Raw genomic sequence first — 26,228 nt, forward strand, 5'->3', positions numbered from 1 at the left:
CTGAACCATATCAGCACCGGGTTTAAAGGACTTTCTGCTCCATTTCTCCAGTACAAGATCTAGAATCTGTCTGATCACAATCGCAGTCTGACTGTGTGATGATGTGAGGGAAATCCACTGGACGCTGCATCTGAGGAAGTTTCAGAAGTACTGTACTCCTCTGTCCACTGAGTCCAGTCCAGGAAACATGAAAACCACTTCCACCGTTTCTTTGAGAATCGTTACTTCATTACATGTTGAGACATCTTCCTCTGATTCATCTCTTGGTCCCAGTTTTCTGAATTACGTCCAGATCTGGATTTCCACATTAGATCGGACTTTTGTCTGTTTCTTAAAACATTTTTTTATTTGCATCTTCCATAGAAAGAACAACTCCTGTTGTGTTTGGTCAGAAATGTTGTAACCAAAATCTAAACACTAGTTGAGACTTTTAGAGGCGTGTAAGAAGTGGGAACAAAGTCCCATCTGCTGTGAAGAGTAAACATTTCTGTGGGATCAGGGAGCCGCAGGCGGCAGCTGCAGACTCTCAGCTCCTCCATCGGCGATATTACCATAATTTGTGGTGGGAAAGGAATCGCTCATCAATCAGAAGCTTTGGGAAAATGACCACGTCAAAGAGCCGAGGCCCGATGTTTGAGCAGCGGCCTCGCCGGGGTCACCTCGCTCCCTCTGTGTGTAGGGGTGTGTGTGTGTGTGTTTTGTCATTAATCACTGCAGGTTTGAAGAGATCGAGGGACGTCACAGCCTTTATCCCTCCACGCTCTTCATCCTCCTCGTCTGCCTTCACGGCCGGTGGCCTTCGCACCCCATCTGACCATCGCTCTGAGGCCAAGGTCAAGCTCCCTGCAGCCCCTCCCCCCCGGGTCCACATTGTTCACCTGTTGTCCTGTAGACCCGACTGTCACTGCCACCACCCTTCTGCTGTGTGAATCTGTGACGGAGGTCAGCAGAGACTAAAGCAGCAGAAAAGACGACAGAACACTGATACAGCCTCTGATCTCGTCACGTTTTCCAGAGAAAATCAAAGCTTCTGATTCAAAATTGATCTTTAAAGGTTACTGTTACCTTCAGTTATAAAATGCTTAATACATCATATGACTATAAAAAAAATATGACGTAATTTAACTCCTTGAATTTGGGCCTCTGTCTCTTTAAGAAGCTTCTGCTCTTTCAGAAGCTCCACCTTCAGGAAGTCACCCCAACATGGCTCCTCTATCAACCCTTTAACTACATGTTTACCAGAGTTGCTTTGAGTAGCAACGCTGAGCTATAATAAGCTCAGCAGTTCCACCAGCTGTTTACTAATTGCTACTGGCTAGTCTGAAGGAGCTGAGTGGGGGAGGAGCTGCGCCTCGAAGGCGGAGCCAGGTCCACCCAGGTGTTTTGCACAGCTGAATGGCTGCCATGGAGATTAAAGAATCAAAACAACTCTCCAGCTTTGTTTTAGAAGACTAACATTATAACAAGATGAAAAGCTGAAAAAGTTGATTTTAGACGTTACTGGCCCTTTAAATCTGTCAGCTGTTGCTAGTGTTGACACATAGTGAAAGTTGATTTTAGACGTTACTGGCCCTTTAAATCTGTCAGCTGTTGCTAGTGTTGACACATAGTGTGATGTTGGGATCCATGAAGAAGCGGAGGATGACCTGCACATGGTCTTTGATCACTTCCTGTTTAGCTTCCACTCTGACTGTCCTTCCTCCTCCATCCTGCCCCGTTCCTCTGCATCTTACCCTGAGGGTGGAGTGGGGGTAGATTTGGGGGTATCGGGAGCCCTGGGGGGCGGCCGGCCGGCTGCTGGAATTTGAAGTGAGAGCTTGGGTCGTCCCAAATGACTGCACGCACAAAAAAAGGATTTAACTCTTTGTCACAATTGCCCTGCTAGAAAAAACAGCACAAGACCCTGAAACACCCCCCCCCCCCTCCATACCACCCTCAACCATGACCCACTCACCCCCCGTTCCTGCCCCCCCACCACCACCTCCCCTCTGGCCCCTACCTTCCTCCTGACCCGGACCGCCTGCACAAAAGACCCATCAGAAGTATCGCTGGCCACATTTACAAGTGAAAGAGCCCCAATAATGGAGCGGTTAGCGAGAAGAATGAAGAGACAGAGGGGCACTCACAGATGTGAAGGTGGGTGTAGCGGGGGAGGACGGAGCAGCGTCCCATTGTCCCCCCCACCCAACACTCCCAACACTCCCAGCACTCCCAGCACCTCTGATGGAAGACAGGAAGCGAATTAAAGATGGAACCGGGTTGAAAATGTTATTTTTCTGTCCAGGTTGAGAAAAGGAAGAGCGATGAAAGGATGAGGAGAAACTTCCAGAAGCAGGTCGACTCTTCAGCTGAGAGCGTGTGAAAATCAACCAGAGGTCACTGAGGTGTGTGTGTGTGTGTGTGTGTGTGTGTGGGGCGGCCATCCTATCATCAGCTGTGTGTGTGTTTTATTGTGAACTGAGATGGCGACACATAGCAACAGCAGCTGGGGTGAGGAGACCTCAGAGTTGACCTTTGAACCCCTCCTCTTCCTCGCACCGCCCTGTGTGACGGCGGCGGGCGGAGGCTGATGAAGTCATCACCGCAGGTTGGAGGGGCCATGTGGCATATATAGGAGGCAGCAGTGACTTCCTGTAGGAAGGAGGACGACTCCGAAATGTCCACTGGGATGGAAAACCGGGGTCGGTTCGCTGGTGAGTCTGGCGCCCCCCGGTGGCCACAAAGCACTGGAGTCCAAACTCTGATGCCAAGTTGAAACAAACGTTTTAGTATTTTTCTTTCTAATTATATTATTTTAATGAAATCAGTCGGATTTCTGTAGCGTGTAAATAATTGTAGATATGAAACCAAAAAAGGTCTTACTAGTTTTCCAGATACATTTTTTCAGGTTGATCATTTTTTTCTAGATTCGTTTTATGACTTTTCAGAAACCAGAACAGGATATGGCTCAATTTTGCTTTATTTTGCAAAGTTCAAAATGTCTTTTGCATTTTAGCAAAGATGCTTTTGGGTCTCTATGATTAATAAATTAAATTAAACTGAAAGTAAAACCTGAATGAATCCTTTGTGTTGCACCTTACATTTCAAATCAAGGGCCGCCCAAAAACGGCCCCTGGGCCGCACTTTGGAAACATACTGTTCTCAAACGATGATTTCCTCTGACAGTTTATTTAACCTACTGAAGAATCATTTCTTCCACACTCAGTTCTTAGCTGTAAACACTTTTTAAGCTGTAAACGGTTCAATCAGAAGGAAACAGCTGAGATTTTAGTGAATCCAGATCCATTCTGATCAGAAGCAGATCCGTTTCAATCTGCAGCCGCAGTGTTTCTCACACACACACACACACACACACACACACACACACACACACACACACACACACACACACACACACACACACACACACACTCTACTGATCAGAACGGATAAACATATGAACAAATATAACTAACAGGTGAACTCTTTCTCGCCTCATCTTCCACTTTTGGCACAAAAAGTCTTTGCTGCCCCCTGCTGGCAGAAGTAGAGATGAGCTCCTAAACATTTGAATCCTACTTAAGGTATTCTATGGAAGGCCAAAAGGGACAAAATTAAATAAATAAACAGATCATAGTTTATGTAGTAGACAATTAAATATTAAATTAAATAATTAAAATGTAAACTCATGATAGCCGAAACACATTTTTAAAAATGTATTTAATTATTTCTTGGTTCTGTTCCTGCAGCATCACCATGAAATAATTATTATAAGTTTGCATTTTTATTGATTTAACTACATTTAAATTGTTTCTAAAAAAGATTTAAATATTGAATTACATTTATTTCATGGTACATTTAATTAATGGTTTTTTTATTTAGTTAGTTTTGTCCCTTTAATCTGTGACAGAATATTAGAGTCATTGAACATAAGAAAAAGCTATAAAAATAATAAAACTTCCCATTATCATAAAAAACATGGTAACTGTCTGATGTCAGAAATTCATAAATCTCAACTAAGAAATGGTCAATTTTCCACGATTAAAGACATAAATTTTAATTTTAATTTAAATTTAACATAAGTTGGATATTTTCTGACTTTGGAAAGTTAGAAATTTGTAAAAGAAAAAAGTCATAAAATTAGAAAAAAATCTTTTCAATCAAAACCTTTGTCATTTTCTGTCAGAAATGTCTGATTTTATAAACTCAGACAACATCTTCACTTTTACATTGTAAATTTATGATTTTAATAATGGAAAATTGTTATTTTTTCAAACTTATTACTTTGTGACATGAGACAATTTCCAAGTTTTTTCTTGTTAGTATGAGAAACTAATCTAAACAATGTTTGTTGGAATGTACTCCTTCATGGGCAATTATTATTATTATTATTATTATTATTATATACGACGGCCCTAATACTCCGTATCACTTCATCAGCTTTGACATTTCTTCATCTGGATATATTCAGCTCATTAGTTTCCCTCCATCTTAATACAATATTTCACTTCACATCAGTGAAAATCTGAGCTGAAAAACCGTTTTATGGTTTAAACATCTTGAAATTAAAACAGTTTCATTAAATCTCTGATCCCTTTCCCTTAAATAATAACTTATAAAATAAAGTCAGAGTCTTTGTTCCTGCAAAGAAATCAAAAATCTTCACTGAACCCTGTGAAGCGTCTGAAAACTGACGGATGATTTTCCAGAGCAAAAATAATTTAAAGAAAATAAGTTGATGACCTGAAGCAGCTGCAGCCTTTTTTAAAAGCTGTAGGTTTTAAAAGTCGTCTAAGGTTTGGTCCATGGTAGAAGTACGATTTAGGGAAAAAAAAGAAGAGTAAATTTCTGCCAAAAAATTCAGACTTTTTGACATTAATTTAAAAAATTTTCTAGAAGATTCTGAGCTTGAAAAGTAAAAAATGTTTGACCTTTGACACTCAGAAATGTCCAAGTTTCTTATAAATAATCTGAGATCTCAACATTTGATTTTTTTCTAGCAAATGTTTGACTTTTGGAGTTCAGAAATTTCAGTTTTTCTCTAGAAGATTTCAGAGGTTAATCTAAACATTTTTTCCAACAAATTCCTGACTTTTCAAAGTGAGAAATTTCCAGATTTTCTATAGAAAATTTATGAGATCAATGTTAAAATTTCAGAATTTTTTTTTTTTTTTATTACCCCTCCAGGGGGTCTTTTTGTCGGCTCTAGTGTCCCTTATATGACAGTAGGCTGACAGGAAACAGGAAAGGAGAGGGGGGAAGACATGCGGCAAATATCGTCGGGTCCGGGAGTCGAACCCGCGACGGCCGCGTCGAGGACTCAAGGCCTCCAAATACGGGTTGCGCTAACCACTACGCCACCACGGCACGCCCGAAATTTCAGATTTTTGAATTTTTCACTTTTGGAGCTCAGAAATTTCTTGGATGAATCTGTAAACTTCAGAGTTTTTCTGTCTGTCATCTCCATGGTAGACAGGATTCCTGGTTCAGACCCAGAAGAGGCAGCAGCCACCAAACTCTGCTGCTGCGGTTTGTTTCCTCCTGCTGCTTTCTGCCTTCACATTTTTCCCTCCGGTTACCCATGAGCATCGGGTCGTCGGTTCAAATCCTGCGTCCTGAAAGCGGATCGGAGGCGTTTTCCTCCCAGTGGAACCAGAACCGTCCGGCTGGGGCTCACAGGAAGAAGCTGATCTTCGCAGCGACCGCCTTGCATCCCGTGGTGGAGAAGTAGTGTCCCTCTGCGGGGTCATAGGTCATGTCTCCTCCCACCGCCTCCACCACGTCGTCACGGTTACAGCTGCCGCGCTGGCAGAGCTGGGCGCGGACGCAGCGCTCCACGTGGGTCCGGGTCAGCGGCAGGAAGGGGACGAAGCGAGTGATGAGATTCTGCTGGACGATGCTGGACAGGTAGAGCCCACCTGGGGAGAGAGAGAGACGGGTTCAGGACTGGATTCACTGCAGAGACGATCAGTCAGGAAAAATCCTGAGTCATTCTGATATCAGAAAAACCAACACAGACATGTTGATATGAACATGTTCAGCTCTGAACAGCCATTAATCGTCATGACTTCAGTGAAGAAGCTGCCTGTTAAAGTGTTGTATCAAAATATATTGATGGAAAGTTTAGTGGAAGGAAAAAGGTGCAGAAGGCGTGGATCAACCCTTGGCCCTGATCGGAACATTTCAAATACATAAACAAAATATATTTATTAAAATAGAGGCGAATAAAAACAACTCCAGGTTTTCTCCGTTCACACAGCAGACAAATTATTTTACCCAAATATGAAATACATCTGACTTTTTCATGGCAGTCTGAACATCTCAATTATGATGAACCAAAAAAAACCAAATCCAGTTTGTGCCACTTCCATATGTGGAACTAAGTCATATCGGACAGTTTTCAGAGAGTCTGCAGTGTGAATGTCACATGTGGTTGATATGAGACATTATGGGTCATAATTCTGCAGCAGAAGAAGCCAAATGGTAAATCTAATAACTGGAACATTCAAATCTCTGTAGGTAATAACTTATGAATTATCCATGTTCAGTAATGCACCAGTTTCTCAGTTTGATTTAACTTTTCAGTAGTAAAAACCGAATTTTGTGAAATCATAAAAAAAGCAGAAAATCTGGTTTCTGCTGCTGGTTTCCATAGAGATGATCACAATATCAGAACAATACGGCTTAAAAATAACATCTGTGAATTTTTTATACTAAATTTAATTTCCAATTTAATATTTTTTTCCCTCTCTAGCTTTCTTTTCTTAAAAGGAAATTACAAATGACAGAAAATATTATCAGAAACTGTTTTTCCTTCTGTAAGTTGACCTGAATTCAAAGTCCAAATAAACAGAAGCTGTAAAACAAGATGGCCGCCGTGGGAGTGATGACATCACTCTGGACTTTGGAAACCCAGAGAGAGGATTGGTGGAAAAACAATACAGATTTTCCTAAACTAAATCTTCAGAAACCAGTGATCTGATGGGCCGTCTCTTACTGGTTTTGTTGCTGTAAACCGATTGCTGGACGACTTCCTGCAGGTCGGACGGTTTGATCTCGTCTCTGTCCCGTCCAGCCCGCCGGTTCTCCAGAACCAGCTGGTGTATCGCCTCCTGTCCCGCGGTGCTGCAGACAAACAGAAACCAGGAGACAGAGTTTTACAGCAGCTGCGTTTCCATGACGACAGTAACATGAACCCAAAGGAAAGAACCGGCCAGCTGTCAACAGAGGCAGAAATCAGGAGCAGAGACGGCGCTGGGTCGGACACACACTAAACAAACGGCTGAACAACGACAGACTCTCAGGTGGAATCATCAAGGAAAAGGTGACAAACAGCTGGAGACGAGAAGGTCAGGAAGACGGCCACACCGGGAACCAACAATACCACGGAGTATCGGGCCGCCGCAGGTAGAAAAAAAGGAGGAGAAATTTTCCACCAAAAGACTCGAGGAACAAGGACATTTCTGTCTTTTCTAGCAAATTTTTGACTTCAAACAGAAATTTCCAAGTTTTTTCTTACAAATCTCTGTGATTAATCTCATTTTTTTGGCAGAAATTTCCTGTTTTTCTATCTATGATGGAAAACATCATAGATGTACTTTACCCTGGGATGGTGAAAGGCAAACCAAGAAGAAAAAGAAACAAAACTTCATCAATATTCTGCCAACATTAAAAAAAACCCACTATACAGCAATTGTTGTCTTTCTATTACATAGAAGCATATTTACGTTTCTGTTATAGAAACGTAAATAACATCAAATGAATAAGTTTGTTCATGTGATAAGTCATAAAAAAAAACATGAAGCACTATCATCCTCTAACTACTTCCTGTCTTCTTCTTCATAGTTTCCACCAGTAGTAACATCTGGTTGTTGTGAAAAATCACCTCATCCTAGCAGCAAAACTTATTAATCGAAAAACTCAAGTTTTTTAAAAAATGGGCGTGATTCCATTAGGCTAATTTATTTTCATGATTCCAATTTGTGTAATTTTTAGATGAGTGGTTGTGTGTCTGGTGTCCAGGCTACCTTATGAAGACGTAGATGGCCTTCCTGTAGTTGGTGCGAAACACAACGTGGGACGGACCCAGGAACGGCTCCAGGACGTCGATCAGGCCTACAGGCATCTTCTCCATCTCATCAAAAATGAAGACGGAGCGCGAGCAGGCCGTCAGGTTTCCCTTCACCCAGTTCTTCAGCTCCGCCTGCCAACCAGAGCAACACAGCTTCAAAACCAGCAGATTCTGGAATAAAACTAACTGAATTAGACAAACACAAAGTCACAACGGAATAAAACTAAACTATAATGAAAAACCCAGAGCGGTTCTGACGGCGGTTCTGCAGCCTTGGTTCAGAGCGACTCACCTGGTACTGAGCGACGCGCTCGGCTGAAGGGAAGTGGAGCGCGGGGACGAACTGGTGGACGAAGGGGCTGCTCATGGCCGAGCCGTACAGGTGGTTCCCCAGCATGGTGCTGACCAGCGTCTTCCCGGTCCCAGAGGAGCCGTGGAAGGACAGAACCAGGGGCCGATCCGGGCTCTTATTGAGGAGGAACCTGGAAACCTCTTCTGCGACCAGGTCCTGGGCCAGGTGCTGACCGAAGACATTCTTGTACAGGTCCCACTCCAAGTCTTTTCATCACAACACAAACAAGTTAATGCTTAAAGCTGGTATTTATTATTATTTAACCTTTATTTTACCAGGATAAAAAAATGACATTCAAATAAAAAAAAAGTTTTTTAAAGGAGTCCTGATTGAGAGGCAGCATCAAATACATAAAAACTTATCGGCCTGAATTGTGTTATTTTTATACAAATTCAAGCCACAGGTTTTTATTTAGGAACGACATGAAACGTTAATATTTTAAACTACCAGATAGGCCTGTCACGATTACAAATGTTATTTAACGATAAATTATACCATAAGTTATCGCGATAAATAATAATAATAATAATAATAATAATAATGTTTTGAGACCATTTGCACGAGAAAACCTGGAGGCGGTTTCCCTCAGTCCAGACGTTTTGTGGGTCGCCCAGGATCCCAGGATCCTTTTAGACTGACAAAAGTCACATTTTTCTCAAAGTTTACACCTTCTGTGCTGTTAAAAACTGACGTTCAATGATAAACTGCTGCTGAAGTTTTAGACTGACTAAACCCAAAGAAAACTAGACATTTTTTGCATAAACCAAATATAGTTCATGTTTTCAAGTCCGGTAAGATATTCAAACAGGTCTCAGAAGAATCTGACATCAATCTTTCCTCTGTAAAGGAGGAAAACACTCAGAACAACAATCCAAGCAAGTTCACCCTGAGAGCAGACCAGAAGATGATAAAAGAAGTTTTCAAACATTGTATGCTAGATCAGAAACAGCAAATGTTAAACTATTGTTTTCTAAGATCTGGACTTCTGGAATATGAAAATATTTGGACACCTGAACGGAGCACAAGTTTGACATGAAACAAATTCTGGACCTAAGAGCCTCATACTAAATGTGAAGCATAGAGGTGGAAGTGTTATGGTGTGGGGATGATTTCCTGCAGCAGGACCAGCATAGCTGATCGTTACAGAATCCGGAAAATGTGAGACCGTCAGAAAAAGACATTTAAGCTGAAGCAGAACATGAAGGCGACCCAAAACATACCGGTAAGTCTTTCTGAGCTGAATGTTATCCTGTTAGCCGCCTGCTAGCATGTAGCATTAGCTGTAAACAACATGACCGAACTCACCTCTGATGTTGGGCTTGAAGTCGCAGTCGCAGCTGTCTGAGAAGCTGCAGTAAAGCTTCTGGAAGACGCCGCAGGCCGACCTGGAGCTGAGCAGCAGCAGCAGCAGCAGCGCCGGCAGGACGGCCAGCATTTTGGTTCCCAACCGGAAAACCTCCGCTGTTTTCCTCAGAGCACCGCCGGGCCGCTTGTAGTTCTTTAAGGAAACCGGAAGTGATGCAGATGTACCGAACGTGGTCACTAAAGGGACTACAAATCCCAGAACGACGCGAAGCAGGACACGTTGGAGGATCACAGTCCGGCTGATTTTTCACAGAAAACTGTGAAGGTATTTCTGGGCCATTATAGACAGAAAACGGGGCTGGAGCGGTGATTTAAATAAAGACATTTTGAGATTAATCTCAGAAATCTTATAGTAAAAATAGGCAATTTATGAGTTTAAGAAGTCGAAAATATGAGATCAATTAAAAAGAAAGAGGAAGTTTAAGAAGATTTCCTAAAGTTGAAAAAAAAAAAAATTGGAATATTTTTTAGATTGAATTCAAAATGTCGTTCTCTTTCTAGTACATTTTCAACTTTTGAAACTCATAAATTTCAACGTTTTTTTTTCTAGCTAATTTCTTATATTTTGAGTTTTTTGGCAAAAATATGCTTCTTTTTTCCTTTCTACATGGCACTGATACGCCATCGTACGTTTCTTCTTTCCAATAATCCAAACTTTAATTCCACCTTTAAGCTCATTGGAAGTAAAGCAGAAGAGCTGCTCATGGTTTTGGTTGTATTTGTTTAGTTTTTTTGCTACAACTCAGCCCATCAATAAAATCTACACACTAAACCTTGTAGAGATTTTTCTTTGCTTTTCGGTTTTTTATTTTGATCATTTTAATAGAAATATTAAGAGTTTTGTGTGACTTAATCAGCAAACATTCCTGGGAACTTTCTCCCAATTGACCAAGAAACTGGGATTAATAAGATCTCAACACATCGCAAGATGTTTCATGTTTTGTCCGAGAGTAACATGAAAAATAATTAAAAGAATAAATGGAAATATCCTTGATTGTTTGCACCCCATGAACAAAAACATCGCCACATAAATAAAACAATAAGAAAGTTAATATTCTGACTCCAAACCTTTGTTTAAAAGTAAAAGCAGCCATAACTTCTGCCTGTAGCAATGATTTATTTGTTAAATTTATATCTAAAAAATGTAAACACTAAATAAATCCTTGTTACAAATCGTATTACTGTATTGTATAAAAATAACAGACAGAATGTGATAGAAAATGTATTTTCGAACAGCAGATGGCGCTATTTTCAAACTAGTGAAATGTTTATTTTTTAAATTCCTGCAAAAGCAAACAAGACAAAGATTTTCATCTTTTTGTAAACTGGCAGCAGCATTTTAGAGCAGCACACTAAAAATAACCCAGTGATCTTCGGAGTATGTTTATTAAAACCTTTAACATCCATAATAAAGTTGGAGAAAAAATAACACAGGAAACTGTTTTAATAAAGTCAATTTTCAGAGAGGAAAATGTTATTTATTCACAGTTATAACACTATACAGATAAATATTAACTGTAGGATTAAATAAGTTCTCTGAACATTTGAATTATTGCTGTCAGAAGTTGTTCCCTCAAACTGATTCTACTTCAATCGACTCACCATTTATTAATAAAATTAATAGTGAAGATGGAGAGACATTGTTTGGTCCAATATGTAATGAAGGTCCAGCCTTCAGGCAGACAAAAGCATTTCTACACTGCAGACAAAGGTTCAGCATTAGCTTCCTGTAGCCCCAACAGAACCGGGAACTGGACCTCCTTTATTCTGCAGTTCTACACATTTCACACAAACATTGTGTTTACAGGCTGCTGCACAGTCTGAAGTCCTGGACTCTTATTATCTGGTACCGGTGGATGATAAAAGGATAAAAGAACAGTTTCACCTCACAAATGACAGGATTAAGTGTCTTAGTTGGAGTTTTTCAACGTTAAACCCCAAATATATGTTAGAAAACACAAAAAAACAAAACTTATATCACATTTCCTTTCAATAAAAATGTAAATTTAAAGATAATTTGTGCTGTAAACCTTAATAAACTTTTATCATGCATTCATTCTCCTTCCTTCATGTTTACGTCAGTGAGGCTCAGATAAAAATGCTTCCATGCAGCAACTGTATAATCTGTCACATTTAAAGTGTATTTAACCCCCAAAACAAGTTTTTTGCTGATAAACCCTCTAAATATATTCTTAAGGTTTCTATGTAAAGTTTCTATGCGGACTTAAAGATGTTTCTGGATAAATTTGTTCAGTTCTGCAATGTTTGCAGAGCTAAACTGGCACAGCGCTGCCCCCTTTGGATGAACTGTGGTCACTGCAGTTTAATTTTCTGATTGGTTACAACGATGAATTTTGGTTTAACATTTATATTTTTGATTTAATTCATTCATTTTGATTTTTCAGATTTATGCAATAAATTACAAAGATATATCATCCTTCCATCCATCCATCCATCCATCCATCCATCCATCCATCCATCTTCTTCCGCTTATCCGAGGTCGGGTCGCGGGGGTAGCAGCTTCAGAAGTGAGGCCCAGACTTCCCTCCCCGGCCACTTCTTCTAGCTCTTCCGGGGGAATCCCGAGGCGTTCCCAGGCCAGCCGAGAGACATAGTCCCTCCAGCATGTCCTGGGTCTTGTGGAAATTCAATTTTTTTTTGCATGGTTGTTCATTCTAAAATTAATTGCAACTGAAATCAGACTTCTGTGTGGAAAAATGGCTGCCGCTGTCTAAGGATACATTTTAAAGTTATTTGGAGCCGACAGCATCGAAACCAGATGAAGGAAGCTGATAAAAGGAAACCCAGCGAACAGCAACGGGTCGTTGACTGCAGCTGCTGTAGAGAAGTCCGATTGGATGTGGAGTCGGACCAGGAGTGCTGGGGTTGGGATGTGATGCGTTCACTGACAGACTGCATTCACAATCTCATTATTCTAATTTTCAGCCGTTTCTTACATCCAGTTTTATTGCCTGGCTTATTCTGGTGCAGAATTATGACACATGCCTCGTGGCAATGATGTAAAAGTCGGGTAAAATGCGACATGACGGTTCAGACCGCAGACGCTTTGAAAACACCAGATATGACTCAGTTCCATTATTTGGAACTGAGTCATATCCAGTCCTATTATTGGATATAACTCAGTAATATCCAGTAACGGAACTGGATATGACTGAGTCATATCCAGTAATATCATATTGGGAATGGAAAATACCAATAAATTGGGATTTTCTTGCATGAAAAAAAAAAATCAGCTGCTGAGTGAATTTGGCCTCAGACAGGAAAAAAAGCAGCAGTTTGATGGATTCATGGTGGAAAATTGATCACCTTCTGCTCTCCTCTCTTCCTGCTGCTTTAACAACAAAGATGCTGTGTTTAGTTTTAAAATGTATCTTCATTTTTGGCAAGAAAGAGTCAAATTAAGGATCACATGTGGCACATTTACACTATTGTCTGGCTTTCCAAACTAAAGCTCCAACTTTGACATAAATAACAGCAGCTAGTTTAATTATAACAGCAATCTTTGTACCTTTACAGCCAGAGATAACCAGGTCAGAGTTCAGCTCATTGTGTTTTATTCTCTGTGTGTAAGAGGTAAACACTCCACAGCTCCATCCATCCCAGCTGTCCATCAGTAAAGGTTAGCAAACCGCAGCATTAATGCTGATCCGGCCCGTTCCTCTCACCTGCGGCAGCTCCAGCGCTCTCATGACGGCGGCGAAGCCGAACATGTCGCCTGTGGTGGTCTTCAGCTCGGCTGCGATCTGGATGACTTTGTGCAGCAGGGCGGCCCGCTCCTCCGTCGATCCCGTGCATCCCAACACGTTGACGGCCAACATGGTGGCCATGGTCTGAAACCTGCAGCAACACATGACACCTGATCAGAACTGGGAAGTAACTGAAACGGTTATGCAAAGGAAAATCTTTATTCCTCTGGATTCTTCATAATTCTCAAATATGGAAAAATATTCACAAAGTATAAGAAGTTTTAGGATTTAGAAGGTTTTTAAGTTTTTTAAACCCACAATGACAATGTTGATCAAAATGGACGACTGGATGGATGGATGGTTGTTTGGTTTGTTGGATGTCTGGTTGGATGTCTGGTTGGATGCTGGCCTCTCCAGCAGGTCCAGTCTCAGCTGCTGTCCATGCAGCAGCTCCAGCTGCTTTCAGCTCTAGTTATGTTTAGTATCCTGCTGATTGAGTAGTTTTATTATTATAACAGATTACATTTACAGCACAATAAGTTAGCTAAGTTAGTCTGAAGCAGACAATGTTCCTTCAGACAGATGTTTGTTCTTATTAAACCATAAAGTCCTTTAGTTTCATCTAAATACTGTCAGCACTATTTATTAGGACAAAGAGGACTTTTGGCGGCGCGTGGCACACACACACACACACACACACACACACACACCCACACACACACACACACACACACACACACCGTCTCATTCATTATTGATTATTGCAGCCGCACCTTTGCTCACCATTAAGAGTCACTGCTGATCAGATTTTTTTCTCCACTGTTACGTTAACACATATCTTCAACAGGCCCAGACAAGCATCTTCACACAGAGCTTCACCTGAATTTATGCTTCCACCGTCTTTTATTTGCTGCACTGAGTGTCTGTGAGGTTGTGCTGCGTCTTTAATCCCACACAAGTAAAAAGTTTTTTATGAATCCTGCAAATATGTAATCCTAGAAACGAAACATGTTTGTGCTAAAGTTTAGATTTAATCATCTAAGTTCAGCCACCAGAAATTGTTTTAATATGAGTAAAAGCTGGAGTTAAAATATTTACTGTTTGACGTCTCCAATGAGACTCAATGAGTAGAAAAACGTAAGAGAAGAAACAAAAGAAGAAGACATCTGTATCGCCAGTTCTCAAGTGCTGCTAGTTATGTTTCTATTAACTATATAATTGCACAATTTGACGTTTCAAAAATAAATTTACTTAATTCAAACATGTCAATTTTGAAAAACTCCCGTTTTTTAATAAAAGGTTTTGGTGCTAGAATGAGCTGCTTTTGTGTTTTTTTTTTACATTAGGGGAATATTAACAAAACATTTATGATGGAAACACAAAAACTGCAACTTTCCTGCTCCAACACCTGCATGAAAAGTCTTTATTATGTCTTACTTTCATGTCAGCAGCTCTCCGTTTGATTCATGTGCTTTGGAGCAGGGATGCGTTCAAAAGCTGCAGGACAGTAGCACTCTGGAGTTGCTGATCAATGTTTTATGGTGTTTTCCAGTAACTTTGTGCCGCCTGAATCTTCACCCACAGGGCTTCCTGCTCTTCATTAGAACAGGAAGTGCTCTTGTGCAAACCTCAGCTTGTGGTTGAGATTGTGTAAACCTTTCATAAGCTGAACGTCAAACCCGTTAGCTCAGTCCAGACATCAATCAACCTCCTCCAACTCCAGACAGCGAGTCCAGGTTGGTTCAAGAAACATCTGCTGGCTGCTTCGCTCCCGGTGAGTTTTTCCATGAAAGTGAGAGAAATCCCTGAAAGATGATGCTTCAGTGCAGATGCTTTGTGTTTTCTTGTGATTCTTTGTAAATAAGCTCAGAGTAGATGTGGTCTCACTCAGTCAGATCGGTGATTTCCAGATGTTTTCTGCATGAAACAGCAAGATTGAGCATGAAGTGTTGCGTAAGCTCATTGTAAAGAACATTTCAGTTAGAAAATGTTTCTGCACAGATTCCTGAGTGAAATCAGGTTCTGGTTTGCAGAATGTTCAGCCATATGATCCTGTTGTTTACTTCATGCTGTGAAGCTTCCTAAACCTTAATCTCTGCATGATTTATACAATATTTGTTGTTTGTTTGTGGTTTTTAGTTGATCACCTGTTCGGTTATTTTACCTTTGTTTCCCTTTGCTGTGGCTCATTACAGCCGCTGTAGTTTCTAAACGTTGGACTAATTACCTCGTTCCTTTGTGAGTTTACGTCATTCACAACAAACTCAAATAGAACAAATATATTTCATAACATTTTAACAAACAAATGGCTTCTCAGTTTTAAGCAGAAACCTTGTTAATGTGTTTCCAAATATTTCTAACCACTGTATCCAAAAATGACAAATAAAACCTGTAAATATTGTTTTATAGTGTGTGATTAATCAATTAGATTGATGAGGGTTTTTTTTAAATAATGTCCATGAAAAACTAATAATTATACATATTTATATTTTGGGGAACATCATGTGGGATGTTCATATTAAGCCGACTTCACTGTTACACCTGAGTAACTATAAAGTTGGTGCTTGAATTCATATTCAAGTGTTTATACATTCATCACATCTAAACCTCAAATTTGCAGATTTGTGTAAGTGTACAAGTGTTGCCCGAATATTAATGCAGATTATATAGAATGCATGAAAGATGTTAAATGGCTTCTCTATGAAATAATCAACTTTGAGTTAATTTTAAGCTTGATTTGATACTCATCAAGTTGCCATGTTTAAATACGGAGGTCCATCAAAAGCAACAAACTGCATGTAGTAGTACTTAGATGAAAACTGGTGGATATCTTTATATCTTGAAAATGGATCTACAGAACAGTTTCCTTTGTGTATCCCAAATAATTTATGTAGTTTTTAAGGTTTTAATACTATATGTGATGTTTGCCTCTTATAGTTTAATTTAATATAAACTTAAATTAACTCCCATAAATCTGAAATTTAAGTCTTCTTAAATATTAAAATTCCCCATAATGCTTCAAAAGCTCTACAAGGAATGTGACAATACATTTAAATAAATAGCTAAGTGAAGAGAATCATTTCTAAAATTTTGTCACTTTTTTGTTATTTTATTCCTTGGTTCTTGTTTTCTTCTCTTTTTTGAGTAAATAGAATTACCTGTGCCCACCGGATGTTGGCATTTTCATCTGAAAGCAAATTTAAGCAACACAGACCTCTGGAGTATACACCGACCCAAAAGACTCACCAGAAACTCTGGTTAGTTCTGGATGTAGGAAGACTGCTTGTTACTGCATACGTCCATTAGCTTAATGTGGAGAACACTGTCTCTTGTGTTTTAATCATTACTTTTATCATAAGTCCTTTTTTAGGAGGGTCCTATCTAATGTCTCTGTGTCTCCCATCAGAAACTATTTCTGAGATGTACCTACTGACCCTGCTGACCTTGGCAGTGTTGCCATTCGTGGTAAATGGAGGGAAAGTTTTGGTCTTCCCTTGGGATGGAAGTCACTGGATCAACATGAACATCATCGTAGAAGAGCTTCACGCCAGAGGCCATGAGGTCACCGTTTTGCGACCATCAGATGCCTGGTACATCAAGCCAGACTCTCCTCACTATAAATCCATTACCATTAACACTGCAGGTTTTGAGAAAGAAAACGTTCAGCTATATGTAACAAGAACTCTAAACATGAGGCGCCAAGGTGCTTCCTTCTGGACTCGGATATCTCTAGAGTATGATGTCATGATAATGTTTTACGAGCTGCATAAGCAAGGACTTCAGATGGTTGAAGATGTTTTTGAAAATAACCAACTTATGCAGAGTCTCCGTGATGCCAAATATGACCTGGTTCTAACTGACCCTGGAATTGGTGGAGGTGTTCTTCTGGGTCACCGTTTGGGTCTCCCTCTTGTTTTTAACGTCAGATGGACAATTCAGGGTGAAGGGCATTACGCAATTGCACCTTCCCCACTGTCTTATATCCCGATACCTGGGTCAGAACTACCTGATAGAATGACATTCATCCAAAGGGTCCAAAATGTATTCTATTATTTCTTAACACGCCTCCAAATTTGGTACATCGCAGATCCAAACTACAAACCCTTTGTCCATCGTCACTTTGGCAAAGATGTACATTACATGGAGCTGTTTCAATCAGCCGACATCTGGCTGATGAGAAACGACTTCACCTTTGAGTTTCCACGACCAACAATGCCAAACGTCATCTACATGTCAGGATTCCAGTGCAAACCCTCCAAACCTCTCCCCAAACAACTGGAGGAGTTTGTACAGAGTTCTGGAGAACATGGTGTCATTGTGATGACATTGGGGACATTGGTAGAAAATCTCCCTGAGGACATAGCTGAGGACATTGCTGCTGCTTTTGCTGAGCTTCCCCAGAAGGTGATCTGGAGGCACAAAGGAAAGAAACCATCCACCCTTGGCAACAATACCCTAATCTTGGACTGGTTACCCCAAAATGACCTCCTTGGCCATCCCAAAACCAAAGTGTTTGTGGCTCATGGAGGCACCAATGGATTGCAAGAGGCCATCTATCATGGCGTTCCCTTGGTTGGCTTGCCCCTCATGTTTGATCAGCCAGACAACTTCTTCAAGATGGCATCAAGAGGGGTGGCCAAAGTCCTGGACTATGGAACTGTAAATAAAGATGTCTTCTTGAAGGCTCTGAAGGAGGTTCTCTATGAGCCTTCATACAGAGAGAAGATGAAGGAGTTGTCCAGCCTCCACAGGGATCAGCCCATGAAACCTCTGGATCGAGCCATGTTCTGGATCGAGTTTGTCATGAGGCATAAAGGAGCGGCCCATCTGAGGACTGAGTCCTACAAGATGTCCATGATCCAGTACCACTCTGTTGATGTTTTGGCATTTCTGTTGACAATTATTCTGCTGCTCTTAACTGTTTTTATTTCTGTAGTCAAATTTCTCTGGAAGAGAGTGTTTTATAGCAGTAAAGCTAAAAAAGAATAATGAAAATGTTTTCAAACTGAAGCAAATGTATTTCATACAGTGCAGTTGGTTACCATGCATGTTAGATTTCAGTGTCTTGAAGTACAAAATTTCCAGTAATATATTTATCAACTTACTGATGAAATTAAGAAATGTCAAAAAATTATGCCATGTATTTCCTCAGTCTTTTTGTCACATGCCATCTTGTTAAGTACATCTACAACTGTATATAATTGAAAAATTTGGTGAACTCCATGTTTTTGAATAGGGAAAATTTTTATTTCTGAATGTTGTTGAAGGTGTTTTGCCTGTTTATGATTATTCTAAACCACTGATTTAAATATGTGAAAATGAGAAATGATTTTTCACTGTAAGTCAATTAAACAAATGGATAAACATTCTGATATGTTTATCCATATAAAGATATGAATAAACTGTTGCTGTTGCATTAAAGTTACATTTCTATTGTAGAAAACACAGTGTCGACTGACTGCTTAAACGCGTGAATTTCCAGAATATCTGGAAGCCACAAAATCTAAAATCTTTTCTAAAAACACGGCTGCCAATTTGCTAAAATATACATAAAAACAAAAAACTCTCATTTGTTCATTCCTATGTTAATGTCTCCATCACCCAGTTCTTCAGCTCCGCCTGCCAACCAGAGCAACACAGCTTCAAAACCAGCAGATTCTGGAATAAAACTAACTGAATTAGACAAACACAAAGTCACAACGGAATAAAACTAAACTATAATGAAAAACCCAGAGCGGTTCTGACGGCGGTTCTGCAGCCTTGGTTCAGAGCGACTCACCTGGTACTGAGCGACGCGCTCGGCTGAAGGGAAGTGGAACGCGGGGACGAACTGGTGGACGAAGGGGCTGCTCATGGCCGAGCCGTACAGGTGGTTCCCCAGCATGGTGCTGACCAGCGTCTTCCCGGTCCCAGAGGAGCCGTGGAAGGACAGAACCAGGGGCCGATCCGGGCTCTTATTGAGGAGGAACCTGGAAACCTCTTCTGCGACCAGGTCCTGGGCCAGGTGCTGACCGAAGACATTCTTGTACAGGTCCCACTCCAAGTCTTCTCATCACAACACAAACAAGTTAATGCTTAAAGCTGCTATTTATTATTATATAACCTTTATTTTACCAGGATAAAAAAAAAATGATATTCAAATAAAAAAAAAGTTTTTTAAAAGAGTCCTGATTGAGAGGCAGCATCAAATACATAAAAACTTATCAGCCTGAATTGTGTTATTTTTATACAAATTCAAGCCACAGGTTTTTATTTAGGAACGACATGAAACGTTAATATTTTAAACTACCAGATAGGCCTGTCACGATTACAAATGTTATTTAACGATAAATTACACCATAAGTTTTGGACACCAAAACGGAGCACAAGTTTGACATGAAACAAATTCTGGACCTAAGAGCCTCATACTAAATGTGAAGCATAGAGGTGGAAGTGTTATGGTGTGGGGATGATTTCCTGCAGCAGGACCAGCATAGCTGATCATTACAGAATCCGGAAAATGTGAGACCGTCAGAAAAAGACATTTAAGCTGAAGCAGAACATGACGGCGACCCAAAACATACCGGTAAGTCTTTCTGAGCTGAATGTTATCCTGTTAGCCGCCTGCTAGCATGTAGCATTAGCTGTAAACAACATGACCGAACTCACCTCTGATGTTGGGCTTGAAGTCGCAGTCGCAGCTGTCTGAGAAGCTGCAGTAAAGCTTCTGGAAGACGCCGCAGGCCGACCTGGAGCTGAGCAGCAGCAGCAGCAGCAGCAGCAGCAGCAGCAGCGCCGGCAGGACGGCCAGCATTTTGGTTCCCAACCGGAAAACCTCCGCTGTTTTCCTCAGAGCACCGCCGGGCCGCTTGTAGTTCTTTAAGGAAACCGGAAGTGATGCAGATGTACCGAACGTGGTCACTAAAGGGACTACAAATCCCAGAACGACGCGAAGCAGGACACGTTGGAGGATCACAGTCCGGCTGATTTTTCACAGAAAACTGTGAAGGTATTTCTGGGCCATTATAGACAGAAAACGGGGCTGGAGCGGTGATTTAAATAAAGACATTTTGAGATTAATCTCAGAAATCTTATAGTAAACATAGGCAATTTATGAGTTTAAGAAGTCGAAAATATGAGATCAATTAAAAAGAGGAAGTTTCAGAAGATTTCCTAAAGTTGAAAAAAAAAAAAAAACTGGAATATTTTTTAGATTGAATTCAAAATGTCGTTTTCTTTCTAGTACATTTTCAACTTTTGAAACTCATAAATTTAAATGTTTTCTTTCTAGCTAATTTGACAAAAGGGTCGTTGACTGCAGCTTCTGTAGAGAAGTCCGATTGGATGTGGAGTCGGACCAGGAGTGCTGGGGTGTTTAGGTTTATACAATAATACCATTTGTAACAAGGATTTATTTAGTGTTTACATTTTTTAGATATCAATTTAACAAATAAATCATTGCTACAGGCACAAGTTATGGCTGCTTTTACTTTTAAACAAAGGTTTGGAGTCAGAATATTAACTTTCTTATTGTTTTATTTATGTGGCGATGTTTTTGTTCATGGGGTGCAAACAATCAAGGATATTTCCATTTATTCTCTTAATTATTTTTCATGTTACTCTCTGACAAAACATGAAACATCTTGCGATGTGTTGAGATCTTATTAATCCCAGTTTCTTGGTCAATTGGGAGAAAGTTCCCAGGAATATTTGCTGATTAAGTCACACAAAACTCTTAATATTTCTATTAAAATGATCAAAATAAAAAACCGAAAAGCAAAGAAAAATCTCTACAAGGTTTAGTGTGTAGATTTTATTGATGGGCTGAGTTGTAGCAAAAAAACTAAACAAATACAACCAAAACCATGAGCAGCTCTTCTGCTTTACTTCCAATGAGCTTAAAGGTGGAATTAAAGTTTGGATTATTAGAAAGAAGAAACGTACGATGGCGTATCAGTGCCATTGTAGAAAGGAAAAAAGAAGCATATTTCTGCCAAAAAACTCAAAATATAAGAAATTAGCTAGAAAAAAACTCATAAAGACTTTTGAAACTTTATGAGTTTCAAAAGTCGAAAATGTGTGTTTAGAAAAGATTTCAGATTTTGTGGCTTCCAGATATTCTGGAAATTCACGCGTTTAAGCAGTCAGTCGACACTGTGTTTTCTACAATAGAAATGTAACTTTAATGCAACAGCAACAGTTTATTCATATCTTTATATGGATAAACATATCAGAATGTTTATCCATTTGTTTCATTGACTTACAGTGAAAAATCATTTCTCATTTTCACATATTTAAATCAGTGGTTTAGAATAATCATAAACAGGCAAAACACCTTCAACAACATTCAGAAATAAAAATTTTCCCTATTCAAAAAGATGGAGCTCACCAAATTTTTCAATTATATACAGTTGTAGATGTACTTAACAAGATGGCATGTGACAAAAAGACTGAGGAAATACGTGGCATAATTTTTTGACGTTTCTTAATCTCATTAGTAAGTTGATAAATATATTACTGGAAATTTTGTACTTCAAGACACTGAAATCTAACATGCATGGTAACCAACTGCACTGTATGAAATACATTTGCTTCAGTTTGAAAACATTTTCATTATTCTTTTTTAGCTTTACTGCTATAAAACACTCTCTTCCAGAGAAATTTGACTACAGAAATAAAAACAGTTAAGAGCAGCAGAATAATTGCCAACAGAAATGCCAAAACATCAACAGAGTGGTACTGGATCATGGACATCTTGTAGGACTCAGTCCTCAGATGGGCCGCTCCTTTATGCCTCATGACAAACTCGATCCAGAACATGGCTCGATCCAGAGGTTTCATGGGCTGATCCCTGTGGAGGCTGGACAGCTCCTTCATCTTCTCTCTGTATGAAGGCTCATAGAGAACCTCCTTCAGAGCCTCCAAGAAGACATCTTTATTTAGTTCTGCAATGTCCAGGACTTTGGCCACCCCTCTTGATGCCATCTTGAAGAAGTTGTCTGCCTGATCAAACATGAGGGGCAAGCCAACCAAGGGAACGCCATGATAGATGGCCTCTTGCAATCCATTGGTGCCTCCATGAGCCACAAACACTTTGGTTTTGGGATGGCCAAGGAGGTCATTTTGGGGTAACCAGTCCAAGATTAGGGTATTGTTGCCAAGGGTGGATGGTTTCTTTCCTTTGTGCCTCCAGATCACCTTCTGGGGAAGCTCAGCAAAAGCAGCAGCAATGTCCTCAGCCATGTCCTCAGGGAGATTTTCTACCAATGTCCCCAATGTCATCACAATGACACCATGTTCTCCAGAACTCTGTACAAACTCCTCCAGTTGTTTGGGGAGAGGTTTGGAGGGTTTGCACTGGAATCCTGACATGTAGATGACGTTTGGCATTGTTGGTCGTGGAAACTCAAAGGTGAAGTCGTTTCTCATCAGCCAGATGTCGGCTGATTGAAACAGCTCCATGTAATGTACATCTTTGCCAAAGTGATGATGGACAAAGGGTTTGTAGTTTGAATCTGCGACGTACCAACTGTAGAGGCGTGTTAAGAAATAATAGAATACATTTTGGACCCTTTGGATGAATGTCATTCTATCAGGTAGTTCTGACCAAGGTACCGGGATATAAGACAGTGGGGAAGGTGCAATTGCGTAATGCCCTTCACCCTGAATTGTCCATCTGACGTTAAAAACAAGAGGGAGACCCAAACGGTGACCCAGAAGAACACCTCCACCAGTTGCAGGGTCAGTTAGAACCAGGTCATATTTGGCATCACGGAGACTCTGCATAAGTTGGTTATTTTCAAAAACATCTTCAACCATCTGAAGTCCTTGCTTATGCAGCTCGTAAAACATTATCATGACATCATACTCTAGAGATATCCGAGTCCAGAAGGAAGCACCTTGGCGCCTCATGTTTAGAGTTCTTGTTATATATAGCTGAAAGTTTTCCTTCTCATAACCTCCAGAAGTGTTAATGGTAATGGATTTATAGTGAGGAGAGTCTGGCTTGATGTACCAGGCAGTTGATGGTCGCAAAACGGTGACCTCATGGCCTCTGGCGTGAAGCTCTTCTACGATGATGTTCATGTTGATCCAGTGACTTCCATCCCAAGGGAAGACCAAAACTTTCCCTCCATGTACCACGAATGGCAACACTGCCAAGGTCAGCAGGGTCAGTAGGTACATCTCAGAAATAGTTTCTGATGGGAGACACAGAGACATTAGATAGGACCCTCCTAACAAAGGACTTATGATAAAAGTAATGATTAAAACACAAGAGACAGTGTTCTCCACATTAAGCTAATGGACGTATGCAGTAACAAGCAGTCTTCCTACATCCAGAACTAACCAGAGTTTCTGGTGAGTCTTTTGGGTCGGTGTATACTCCAGAGGTCTGTGTTGCTTAAATTTGCTTTCAGATGAAAATGCCAACATCCGGTGGGCACAGGTAATTCTATTTACTCAAAAAAGAGAAGAAAACAAGAACCAAGGAATAAAATAACAAAAAAGTGACAAAATTTTAGAAATGATTCTCTTCACTTAGCTATTTATTTAAATGTATTGTCACATTCCTTGTAGAGCTTTTGAAGCATTATGGGGAATTTTAATATTTAAGAAGACTTAAATTTCAGATTTATGGGAGTTAATTTAAGTTTATATTAAGTTAAAATATAAGAGGCAAACATCACATATAGTATTAAAAGCTACATAAATTATTTGGGATACACAAAGGAAACTGTTCTGTAGATCCATTTTCAAGATATAAAGATATCCACCAGTTTTCATCTAAGTACTACTACATGCAGTTTGTTGCTTTTGATGGACCTCCGTATTTAAACATGGCAACTTCATGAGTATCAAATCAAGCTTAAAATTAACTCAAAGTTGATTATTTCATAGAGAAGCCATTTAACATCTTTCTTTCATTCTATATAATCTGCATTAATATTCGGGCAACACTTGTACACTTACACAAATCTGCAAATTTGAGGTTTAGATGTGATGAATGTATAAACACTTGAATATGAATTCAAGCACCAACTTTATAGTTACTCAGGTCTAACAGTGAAGTCGGCTTAATATGAACATCCCACATGATGTTCCCCAAAATATAAATATGTATTATTATTAGTTTTTGATGGACATTGTTTAAAAAAACCCTCATCAATCTAATTGATTAATCACACACTATAAAACAATATTTACAGGTTTTATTTGTCATTTTTGGATACAGTGGTTAGAAATATTTGGAAACACATTAACAAGGTTTCTGCTTAAAACTGAGAAGCCATTTGTTTGTTAAAATGTTATGAAATATATTTGTTCTATTTGAGTTTGTTGTGAATGACGTAAACTCACAAAGGAACGAGGTAATTAGTCCAACGTTTAGAAACTACAGCGGGTGTAATGAGCCACAGCAAAGGGAAACAAAGGTAAAATAACCGAACAGGTGATCAACTAAAAACCACAAACAAACAACAAATATTGTATAAATCATGCAGAGATTAAGGTTTAGGAAGCTTCACAGCATGAAGTAAACAACAGGATCATATGGCTGAACATTCTGCAAACCAGAACCTGATTTCACTCAGGAATCTGTGCAGAAACATTTTCTAACTGAAATGTTCTTTACAATGAGCTTACGCAACACTTCATGCTCAATCTTGCTGTTTCATGCAGAAAACATCTGGAAATCACCGATCTGACTGAGTGAGACCACATCTACTCTGAGCTTATTTACAAAGAATCACAAGAAAACACAAAGCATCTGCACTGAAGCATCATCTTTCAGGGATTTCTCTCACTTTCATGGAAAAACTCACCGGGAGCGAAGCAGCCAGCAGATGTTTCTTGAACCAACCTGGACTCGCTGTCTGGAGTTGGAGGAGGTTGATTGATGTCTGGACTGAGCTAACGGGTTTGACGTTCAGCTTATGAAAGGTTTACACAATCTCAACCACAAGCTGAGGTTTGCACAAGAGCACTTCCTGTTCTAATGAAGAGCAGGAAGCCCTGTGGGTGAAGATTCAGGCGGCACAAAGTTACTGGAAAACACCATAAAACATTGATCAGCAACTCCAGAGTGCTACTGTCCTGCAGCTTTTGAACGCATCCCTGCTCCAAAGCACATGAATCAAACGGAGAGCTGCTGACATGAAAGTAAGACATAATAAAGACTTTTCATGCAGGTGTTGGAGCAGGAAAGTTGCAGTTTTTGTGTTTCCATCATAAATGTTTTGTTAATATTCCCCTAATGTAAAAAAAAAAACAAGTTTGCAGTTGTTGTCTTTTCATAACAGAATAAACTCCAATGACATCACATGTGAACAAGTTTGTTCATACAATAAGTTATTTAAAAAACATGCTATACCATCATCCTCCTACTACTTCCTATCAGTTTCTTCATAGTTTTTGCTGGTTGTTGATCACATGACTCATGCAGTGGCAAAAAAAAATGTTTCCATTGCAGTTTTGGAAATGAACTAATTTTGATGCAGCCAGAAAAAGCAGCTCATTCTAGCACCAAAACTTTTTATTAAAAAACGGGAGTTTTTTCAAAATTGACATGTTTGAATTAAGTAAATTTATTTTTGAAACGTCAAATTGTGCAATTATATAGTTAATAGAAACATAACTAGCAGCACTTGAGAACTGGCGTTACAGATGTCTTCTTCTTTTGTTTCTTCTCTTACGTTTTTCTACTCATTGAGTCTCATTGGAGACGTCAAACAGTGTGTGTGTGTGTGTGTGTGTGTGTGTGTGTGTGTGTGTGTGT

At 39.8% G+C, this 26,228-nt stretch overlaps 6 protein-coding genes across 13 annotated transcripts in view; 3 read left to right on the forward strand and 3 right to left on the reverse strand.

Annotated features, from left to right (window-relative positions):
* Positions 1–5,357: 5,357 nt before the first annotated feature.
* Positions 5,358–10,833, reverse strand: tor2a (torsin family 2, member A). 2 transcript variants are annotated; one of them, XM_032579092.1, is made up of 5 exons: positions 9,708–10,833; positions 8,343–8,608; positions 8,007–8,182; positions 6,977–7,104; positions 5,358–5,897 (listed from the first exon to the last, which is right to left on the reverse strand). In XM_032579092.1, exons 1-5 carry the CDS (start codon positions 9,835–9,837, stop codon positions 5,653–5,655), a joined length of 945 nt encoding a protein of 314 aa, XP_032434983.1. In that variant the 5' UTR covers positions 9,838–10,833; the 3' UTR covers positions 5,358–5,652. The 2 variants fall into 2 exon arrangements, with proteins under 2 accessions (XP_032434983.1, XP_032434982.1); XM_032579091.1 differs by having other exon boundaries at positions 8,007–8,221; positions 9,708–10,830.
* Positions 10,834–12,404: 1,571 nt separating this feature from the next.
* LOC116730092 (prosalusin-like) lies at positions 12,405–20,542 on the reverse strand. 2 transcript variants are annotated; one of them, XM_032579093.1, is made up of 3 exons: positions 20,123–20,542; positions 19,254–19,519; positions 12,405–13,625 (listed from the first exon to the last, which is right to left on the reverse strand). In XM_032579093.1, exons 1-3 carry the CDS (start codon positions 20,265–20,267, stop codon positions 13,425–13,427), a joined length of 612 nt encoding a protein of 203 aa, XP_032434984.1. In that variant the 5' UTR covers positions 20,268–20,542; the 3' UTR covers positions 12,405–13,424. The 2 variants fall into 2 exon arrangements, with proteins under 2 accessions (XP_032434984.1, XP_032434985.1); XM_032579094.1 differs by lacking the exon at positions 12,405–13,625 and adding an exon at positions 15,248–15,391.
* On the forward strand, positions 15,135–18,917 carry LOC116730089 (UDP-glucuronosyltransferase 2A2-like). 3 transcript variants are annotated; one of them, XR_004341257.1, is made up of 4 exons: positions 15,135–15,248; positions 16,627–16,731; positions 16,881–18,653; positions 18,711–18,917. XR_004341257.1 is itself a non-coding variant. In XM_032579089.1 (3 exons), exon 3 carries the CDS (start codon positions 16,895–16,897, stop codon positions 18,461–18,463), a length of 1,569 nt encoding a protein of 522 aa, XP_032434980.1. In that variant the 5' UTR covers positions 15,135–15,248; positions 16,627–16,731; positions 16,881–16,894; the 3' UTR covers positions 18,464–18,917. The 3 variants fall into 3 exon arrangements, 2 of the variants coding, with proteins under 2 accessions (XP_032434980.1, XP_032434981.1); XM_032579089.1 differs by having other exon boundaries at positions 16,881–18,917; XM_032579090.1 differs by lacking the exon at positions 16,627–16,731 and having other exon boundaries at positions 16,881–18,917.
* LOC116730085 (UDP-glucuronosyltransferase 2B31-like) overlaps positions 15,188–26,228 on the forward strand; it is a 34,502-nt gene continuing 23,461 nt past the window's right edge. Inside the window, exon 1 of the mRNA XM_032579083.1 lies at positions 15,188–15,248. The gene's annotated coding sequence lies outside the window, so the exon portion shown is untranslated. The remainder of the gene's footprint in view (positions 15,249–26,228) is intronic.
* The window catches only part of LOC116730086 (UDP-glucuronosyltransferase 2B4-like), a 30,347-nt gene continuing 19,307 nt past the window's right edge, over positions 15,189–26,228 (forward strand). Inside the window, exon 1 of the mRNA XM_032579085.1 lies at positions 15,189–15,248. The gene's annotated coding sequence lies outside the window, so the exon portion shown is untranslated. The remainder of the gene's footprint in view (positions 15,249–26,228) is intronic.
* On the reverse strand, positions 21,252–25,513 carry LOC116730088 (UDP-glucuronosyltransferase 2A2-like). 4 transcript variants are annotated; one of them, XR_004341255.1, is made up of 4 exons: positions 25,276–25,513; positions 23,802–23,906; positions 21,877–23,652; positions 21,252–21,819 (listed from the first exon to the last, which is right to left on the reverse strand). XR_004341255.1 is itself a non-coding variant. In XM_032579086.1 (3 exons), exon 3 carries the CDS (start codon positions 23,636–23,638, stop codon positions 22,067–22,069), a length of 1,572 nt encoding a protein of 523 aa, XP_032434977.1. In that variant the 5' UTR covers positions 23,639–23,652; positions 23,802–23,906; positions 25,276–25,513; the 3' UTR covers positions 21,252–22,066. The 4 variants fall into 4 exon arrangements, 3 of the variants coding, with proteins under 3 accessions (XP_032434977.1, XP_032434978.1, XP_032434979.1); XM_032579086.1 differs by having other exon boundaries at positions 21,252–23,652; XM_032579087.1 differs by having other exon boundaries at positions 21,252–23,652; positions 23,802–23,913.

This window comes from Xiphophorus hellerii, chromosome 12, assembly GCF_003331165.1.
Source record: "Xiphophorus hellerii strain 12219 chromosome 12, Xiphophorus_hellerii-4.1, whole genome shotgun sequence".
NCBI classification, from domain to species: Eukaryota; Metazoa; Chordata; class Actinopteri; order Cyprinodontiformes; family Poeciliidae; genus Xiphophorus; species Xiphophorus hellerii.